This window comes from Etheostoma spectabile, chromosome 20, assembly GCF_008692095.1.
Source record: "Etheostoma spectabile isolate EspeVRDwgs_2016 chromosome 20, UIUC_Espe_1.0, whole genome shotgun sequence".
NCBI classification, from domain to species: domain Eukaryota; kingdom Metazoa; phylum Chordata; class Actinopteri; order Perciformes; family Percidae; genus Etheostoma; species Etheostoma spectabile.
In genome coordinates, this window is record NC_045752.1 from 14604600 (window position 1) to 14613395 (window position 8796).

Genomic DNA, 8796 nt, shown 5'->3' on the forward strand with positions numbered 1-8796 from the left:
TTGTGACTATTCTTAGATTGCTATTCTGCATGGTCTGGGCTGTTTTCTTCAGCACTAGTAAGCAGGCAGAGACATGGACACATTCAGTCTTATTCTAGTTAGTTTGACAGACATGATGAAAAGCCTATGCTGGTGAACATCAAACAGAAATATCAGGTTTGATGCATTGGTTGATGTTAATCTGGCCTGCTTTTGAACTGCAAAGTCTGGTCTATATATAGAGGGTTTTCAGGTGATAAACTATAATGTACACTGTAGTGGCCACAATGAAAGTCCACAGATTGGGTTTCTAAAATAAATTAGGTGGAATTTAGTTGTTTCAGTGTCAGGGTCATGGTATTGTGCTTGCCGGCTCACTTTCACACTGTCATGACTTACTGCGACATTGAGCAGAACAAAGCCCCTGTTCATGTTATCAGTAACACGTGTACTACTCTTTCTATAACAAGCCAAAATGTCTGTGGGTAAAAAAAGGCCTATATACACAATTATTTAACATTAGGAAGTTAATCATATGTAGATAGTGTTTGCTCCTTTGTACAGGTGTACACTATTTTAGCTCGTAGGTATCAGTAGTTTGAAGGAGAAGTCATTTGTGCTAAAGTCCTTTCAATTTTAGACATCTGCATCTGCAGAGAGCAGCTTGTTTGCAGCACAAAAGGTAAACTGCAGGGGTGGAAACTGCAAACCATTCCCTATCCCCAACTCCTCTAGTCCCCATGTTGAAATGTCCATGAGCAAGACACTGTGCTCTATCCCAAAAAGCTCCCAAAGTACAGTCCAGCAAAATGAAAAATATCCGAGGGCGTCCAGGTCGGTTCTTTTGAGTTTAATGCAGGATTCTACCGGAGATGTGTAAAACGTCAGATGTTTTTCTAGAATGATCAACACAGGTTGCTGGTCCGCAAATTAGTGTTTGTGATGAGGTGAGAACGGAGAAGGTTACTTTTTTGCTGGTTTTCCACAAGACACAATACAAATTTCTTTTACTTTTGGAAATGACAAATGACATCTCTTAATTTATTTGAATGAACCAACTGTTTTCACATAACTTAACTCTTCTCGTCTAGCTTAACTGATACACATTTACCTATTACCAGTTTAAAGTTCTAATTGCTAACTACTGTGGAGACTCGACATGTTTGGCAAACTATGGTGTGTGTGTTTGTTGCATTTAGAGTGAAATGTTTGGGTATTATAATACTTGATTATCTTGTTGATATGTGCCTCAAATGAAGAAGCTACTCTGATTGATTTGATTGTATAAAAACACCCCTTCCTACCTGCCGAACGTCCTTTAGCGTAACAAATGCTGTTTTCTAGCATGTAAAAAACTGAAACATTACAACCCAGGCCATGATGAGCCTACTTTAAATGATTTAGGGTCTTCTAAAACCCCTGCTGTGTCTACAGGGTTTACACGTGTGCTTTTATATGTGTGTGTCTAATCCAAGCTTTAGAGAATGAGTCCCTGCTCAGTCTGTCTGCATACAAGCAGATATTACTTCACATGATCTGGGGTATAGAATACTGCCGTATATATTTTGAGTGTATGTCTGCTTTTGTACATGGACAGTGGATAATTTAATGTGTGTGTGTGTGTGTGTGAGAGAGAGAGAGAAAGGCAAAAAAGGCAACATTGCGATTAAAAGTGCATCTGTATCAGTGTGTGTGCCTCGGTCCCTATCCCAGATTACCCTAAATTTATCTTTCAACTGCCGACTGACTATCTGACATGACATCACCAGTGACATTGGCAATGACATCACTGGCGATAAAACAGGATGTCCTTTTTGATTGCTATTTTAATCTGTTGCAGAATTTGGATTATTGTTAAAATGATTTCAGAGGGGATCATTACCCGGTGGTGACATAATAAAAAACGACAAAAAAAATAACAAAAAAATGACAAAAAAAATAACATATACTGGGGACAAACACTAAACTCCAGTAAAACACTAAACCCACTTTCATGGAGGAAAGAAAAAAATGAAGAAAAAAAATACTAAAACATGTAGCCTACTGGGGACAAACACTAAACCTTTTTTCCTCCATGTCACCTCCGGGGCTCCGTCCTACCCAGCTGATATGTTGAAGTCATATGTTGCTTTTTCAGATGGTGTTTAAAATGGTAAACCAAACTAAAAGCTTTATATTTTGATTATATTACTCCAAACTAATCTGACTGAAGTGTTGGACTAATCTGACTGAAGTCAACTTGAAACTTGATTTCGGAATATTTTGGACTAAATATGGAGAGATAAAATCAATTACGCTTTGATTTGACTAAATTTAGATCAGGTTAACATTTGGCCTGAGCCCAGAAGGCATTGTATGTGCGTGTCTGTGTGTATAAGCAGTTATTGATAGGTCATTAACACTGTGATCATTGTGTTGTTTAGTCAGATGGATGGCTGTATCTTGTTACAAGCTGCTTTTATCCGTGGCTGTTGAACACTTCTACTTCTTTTCCCTTGCCCTTTCTTATCACTTGATATTAATATCTCTTGTATCCTGATGTCTTGAAGATTGAATTAGATGAAAATTCTTATCTGCAGCTCTGGTCTATAGGCCTATAGGCCCCTATGTTAATGTGTTTAAATGTTTCTTCAGTCTGCAGAGGTGGTTCATTTGTACGGAGCCCCGGAGGTGACATAAAGGGGAAATTGTTTTGCGAGATAGAGAGTTTTATTTGCAAGATCAGAATAATAAGTGAGAAATACTTCATCCTTCATACCCATATTCCTGAAATGGTAAGGTGGTAAATGGTAAGACATTTTCTGACATTTAACGTGTTTGTTTCTCTGCTTACAGGTGATTCTGACGGTTTACCTCAATGACACCCAGCAGATGCTAACTGAGGTCCCAGTTACTCCGGCAACCAGAGTGATTGACGTTGTCGAATACTGCAAAGAAGCCGGCGAGGGGGAGTGTCACTTAGCTGAAGTATGGAATGGGCATGGTGAGTCCATCTGTGCTCCATCCAGCCATCCATCCATCCATCTACACCTATACATCTATACATTTTTATAAGATAATTTGGAAAAAAAAATATATTCAAAACAAGGCAGGGATGATAATATATATATATATATATATATATATATATACAGTTTTCCATCTGAAGCATTAACAGAACATATTGGTCTATCTGAGGACCTAGTTTCCAATAGACTTGTAGGTGATAATAAGAACAATTAAACTGATGTGACTATTCTTAAATTTTAACACACATTGAAAGGGGTTGAAAATATGTTCTCTTGTTGCAGTCTGTCTTTTTTGGTTTGTTGAACATTGATAGTGAAGCATGAACCCACTGAAGCTCCATTAACACAGTATAATGATGATGTAGATACTCTAATAATCTGGAATTAGATGTCAGTATAATTGTTGTATGACTCTGGCCTAAATCCTTTGATCATAAACAAAGTCAGACCTACTATATCACGGCTTCACCATGTGTAATCAATAGAGTGCTAAGTGCCCACTGTATACTGCATGCCATTGTAAACCTGAATAGACCACTCCATCACATGCAGACACTGAGAGCTACTGTGTCCATTAAAGCGTGCCCTACATTTATTCCGTTACAGCTGTATGGAGATCAACACGATAACACAGCGCTGTGATGTGACTGAGCTATAAATGGCTCTGATACTATACTCTTTCTTAGAGGGTGACATAATAAACAGGGGTGTAAATTTAGTTTCTTGTGTGATGAGAGGCCATGCCTAAAGGCCACAACTGGCCTCACAGCTGGTGTGTATGTGTGTGTGCGTGCGTGCGTGCGTGTGTGTGTGTGTGTGTGTGTGTGTGTGTGTGTGCTTCTGTGGTCGTTAAGCCATTGTCTACATGTGTGTGTATTGTTGGCTATGGATTGATATATTTTGCTGTGCAAATATTGCTGCTGTGTTAGAGTACTCTGACTTTTCCTTCTTTTGAGATTGTATGCTTTAATCATATAAATGTGTAAATATTCACAGACATTATTAATAATTTTGAGACAAACAATATTAATATTCCAAATATATTATATAAGACATCATTTCAACCGTTTTGAATGATAGTGGATCTCCAAAGTTGTTTTTTTGTGGGGTAGATTAACCCTTTGTTTACATTTTGATCAGGGATTAAGCCATAAGAATAGATGGTTGCTTTAAGATTTGCAGTGTTAAATGAACAACTTAAAGGGATAGTTTGGATTGTTTGAAGTGGGGTTGTATAAGGTACTTATCCATAGTCAATGCAATACCTATAGTAGATGACGGTCAGTATGCCACCAGTTTAGAGAAGCAGACAGGAGTACCAACTCAGAAGCTAGGCAAGGGTTATTTCTTAATCAGCGAAGTGGCAGTTGGTCAAGGCCACCCCAAACTCCCCCCACTCCACCTTGCGTAACATTTTCTTACCCTCTGTCTCTTCTCAGAGCGCGTTCTCCCTCAGGAGGTGTTATTGTTGGATCTCCTCCAGCAGTGGGGAGCTAGGAGGCCGGAGGTCAGCTTCTACCTCAGACACTGCCCCTCCTGGACACAAGGTACCATAAAACTAACACACATGGGTGCTTATTCCACCCGAACATCTCATATGAGTTCGGGTGGAACTTAAATGAGATGTTCTGTATGTGAGCATCATTAACTCACATATAGAAAACACACAAACGCAGAGAGCCAGTGGTGTGTATGAGGTTAAGAGGCTCGGTCAGAGGCGCGGCCAGTAATTAGCCAGATAAGATAATTAGTGTGTTACATAACATCACCAGGGTGAATTGGAATGTATTCTGCTGCAGAATATCAGGCAATATTCTGCCAAAATAGCAGTTTGAATTGCTCAGTGCTTTAGAGACTACAGTTATTCAACTATTTAAATACACTGGTGCGTTGTTTTTGTGCAGGGACACGACAACCTCACCACCTGCTGTTGCATTCCGATGTTTCCAGCTTGGCTGAGTCATAGAAGACATTAAGGTTTTCCCATGTGTGTGCTTTGATTGTTTATTGTAATATCTGAGCTTCAGTATCTGTATAAAAACCTTTATTTAACGCTAGAGCTGCTGCTATTATTTTGATCTTACTCTTAGATCTCACCCTGCTGCTCCTAAACCTTTTACAGATCTACTGGCACATGAACTGTGACTGGGTGATGAAATCTCTTTATTGGAGACAGAATGTTTAATAAGAATGAGAACACGTAAACAGTTTCAGAGAAGAGACTGCGTTTCCCTCGGCCCCTCAGTTTCCTGCACCAAACCGTAATACAGATGTGGTTTTGATATGGATGATTGCCATTAGGCCTGCACAATGTATCAATTTTATATCAACATCACAATATCAACTGGTGCAAAATACACATCGCAAAAGGCTGCGACACATTGCAATAGACACTTTTTGTGTTAGTTGAAAGAAAATATCAGCAGAAAACAACATCTTAAAATATCATGCTTTTTTAAGTGGTGCCTTTTATATTCAATTCATAATCAATTTGTTCAATAGAAGAATGCTGGAAATGACTTTCTTTTACTTGTTTTAGATTAAACAAGCAATTTGTTGTATTTAGTAGAATACTAAGAGCAGTAAATGCAGAACTGAGTACACTTTAAAATGTATTTAGCATAAAGTCGTTAAGTAAAATGGTTATAGCGATATTCAACAATGTTATTGGATTTCCCATATTTTCATTGTATCGTGCAGCCCTAATTGCCATCCTCACGTGGCAGCTTGAATGTCTCTGCAGTGTGCTGCCAACTTGTGTTTGGCTTTTCACCTTTTTATCATAAAACAACTTCTCATACTAGCCAATTGCTGTCTAAGGACCAGAGCAACACATTACCCTAATGTGCTACTAATGTGCTAATTTAACATCATCTGCCCTCTGTGGCTTAGTCAAGGTGCCTGTGGCGAGTTTGCACCTACCACACAAGGACATCATCTCCCTCTTAGAAGCTTCCCCTGCTCTCCTACATCGCCAAATACTCAGACCTGTAATAGAGAGTGTGATGTTCATATGGGGTTCAGTGGGATGGAACAAAACTAAACAATAGTCTCACTGTTTCCATAAATTAATCTTAAATTTATAACATATTATTATAACTGTCCGAGTGTGATATCTTCTGTAATTAAATGACTGCTTTATTGAACGTGAATACAATTCTAAATTCTCTATTGATTGTAAGATACTAATTCATCAGCTCAATTGCATGTTATGTACTGCATTGACTGCTCTATTGACTGGAGGTGAAACTTGGAGCTGGCTGGGGTAAGCCCAGATTGACCCTATGTGGTCTTAGTAGAATTAAAACAAATTTATAGATTATACACAAACAGGGAGATGGAGCGAGGTAAAGAAAAAATGTAGGAGATTCCACTTTTTCCACTCGTACTGTAATGTGATATGTTTTATATTTTTTCCAATGGCATTACTTTTAAAGTTTCTTTCAGATGTTTTGGAGACATATAGCCATAAATATATAGCCTGCGCAGAGTCAGTCTAATTGCAACCCCTTGTCCTCTGTGTTTTAGTGCTGCTGTGGCAGGCAAGTTGCCAACATCCTCTGCATCCTTAGTAGGAATAAGAAAGGCTGAATATAAATAAGGACTAACAAGGACAAATAAACACAATAACATGTTCATTTTCAACGCCAGAATACATAGTAGAATCCTGAGACAAGAACATGACTGATGTGAAAAAAATCTAAATATGTACTCACACTATGATAAATTGTAAAAGGCATTTTGATGAAAACAGAGAATTTATGATTTAAATGCGGTGTAATGGAAAACTTTGTTCACACTCCTGCCAATGTTGCCTGTCATCTTTGAGGTAATTTAGACACAATTTAATACCTAATAAAGGTAAAGGCTCTCTCTTTTTTCTCTCTGTCTCTCTCTCTCTCACACACACACTGTTCCTTTTTTCAATATTTCATGCTTTAATTTCTTTTCATTGTCTATTTATGCAGGAAGTCTGCAACCTTTGGAGCAGAGCTGGACCACAGAAGCAACAGAGAGTGCTAATGACAGGGTGGGTGGAGACACACACACACACACACATACACACACACACACACACACACACACACACACACACACACACACACACACACACACACACACACACACACACACACACACACACACACACACACACACACACACACACATACACAGGAGCTGTAATTGGCTGGGCTAAGGGTGCAGGAGGACAGGTTGTGTTATGAATCTCTAATATGCTCAATCTCAACAGCCAGAATCTAGTGTGCATTGTGTACATTAAGATCTGTTCACTACAACACATGATAACATTGGTGAAAGCTTTGGTGTGTTTTGTGTGCAGAAATCTTAATTTGTAACGTAACTAGAACTTAAACTGTCAGATTATTGTAGTGACGAAACAATTACAGTATTTCTCTCAAAAATATAGTGGAGTAGAAGTAGAAAGTGGCATGAAAAGAAAAGACTCAAGTAAAGTACCTTTACTGAGTAAATGTACTTAGTTACACTACCGGTCAAAAGTTTGGGGTCACTTCGAAATTTCCATTTCACTCCATTATAGACAGAATACCAGTTGAGATCAGTTGCATTGTTTTTTTAACCAGCGCAGCAGTTTTCATATTACATTATGTGCTTACATAATTGCAAAAGGGTTCTCCAATGTTTTCTCAGTTATTTTTTTTTTAAATGATATCAGATTAGTGAACAGAATGGGCCTTTGGAACATTGGATGAATGTTTGCTGATAATGGGCAATGTAGATATTGCATTAAAGATCAGCCCCCCACTCAGATCAGCTGGTGTTCTGTCTATAATGGAGTGGTATGGAAATTTGTAAGTGGCCCCATAGTTTTGACCGGTATTGTCATTCCAACACACACCACCACACACACGCACACACACACACACACACACACACACACCACACACACACAATCCACACACACACACACACACACACACACACACACACACACACACACACAGGTGAGCTTTAGAGGTGGTTATTTGGATAGAGACAGGCTAGCTTTTTCCCCATTCCCCAAAAAATCTAATTGTACTTTTGTGATATTTGGCTTCCAATCTTAAGTCTTACAATCTTATTGTTAAAAACTGGTAGCCACTAATACAAATTCTGTCCAGTCTGCAGACAATGGTGTTTTGATTTTATATATTCTTAAACTAGTCTCATTTAATGTAGGGAATGCAAATTTGAAAATTTAACTCATGTATCGAAGCGTGTGCCTATTCACATAGTTATAGTACAATGCATGTGCACGTGTGTATGTATTTGTCTCTGTGTGTAGTGTAGTCTAGCGGATTAGCTCACGGATTAGTGACAGTGATGATTATAGCTCTCTACCAGTAAGAACCATGTCAACACACACACACACACACAAACACACACACATTGTGAATACGATACGGTATTATTACCCTATATATGTATTTACAGACAGAAAAGAGATAAACATGGGAATTAGCCTTTTGTCACTAGTCTGACTAATCACCGTTAGCTAACCATGTTTTGTTTTGCTAGCTTGCTTAACCCTGTTATCTTCTCTACAAAATAATTACCTTCCCTACAAAATAATCTGTCATACAGTAAAAAGAGCACCTGACCTCATGCTAGCAGCTCTTTATTTATAACTAAAAGCTATTTTTAACTATGTTAGCTATTGTATTTAACCCCAAACTAGACTGCTTTGTACATGTTGGCTAGGCCTCGGTTAGCCGGTCACCAACTGTGTTTGTGTGTGCATTTCTGGGCTGGTCAGTCTGCTGGTTAGTCAGCCAGTGTGTGTGTGTGT

General features: G+C 38.5%; 1 protein-coding gene across 1 annotated transcript in view; it reads left to right on the plus strand.

The window, feature by feature from the left end:
- Nucleotides 1–8796, plus strand: part of LOC116669624 (apoptosis-stimulating of p53 protein 1-like) — a 41531-nt gene that overhangs the window by 894 nt on the left and 31841 nt on the right. The window contains 3 exon segments of the mRNA XM_032499549.1: nucleotides 2815–2962; nucleotides 4427–4534; nucleotides 6956–7017. Of these exon segments, the coding sequence (XP_032355440.1) occupies nucleotides 2815–2962; nucleotides 4427–4534; nucleotides 6956–7017 (318 nt within the window).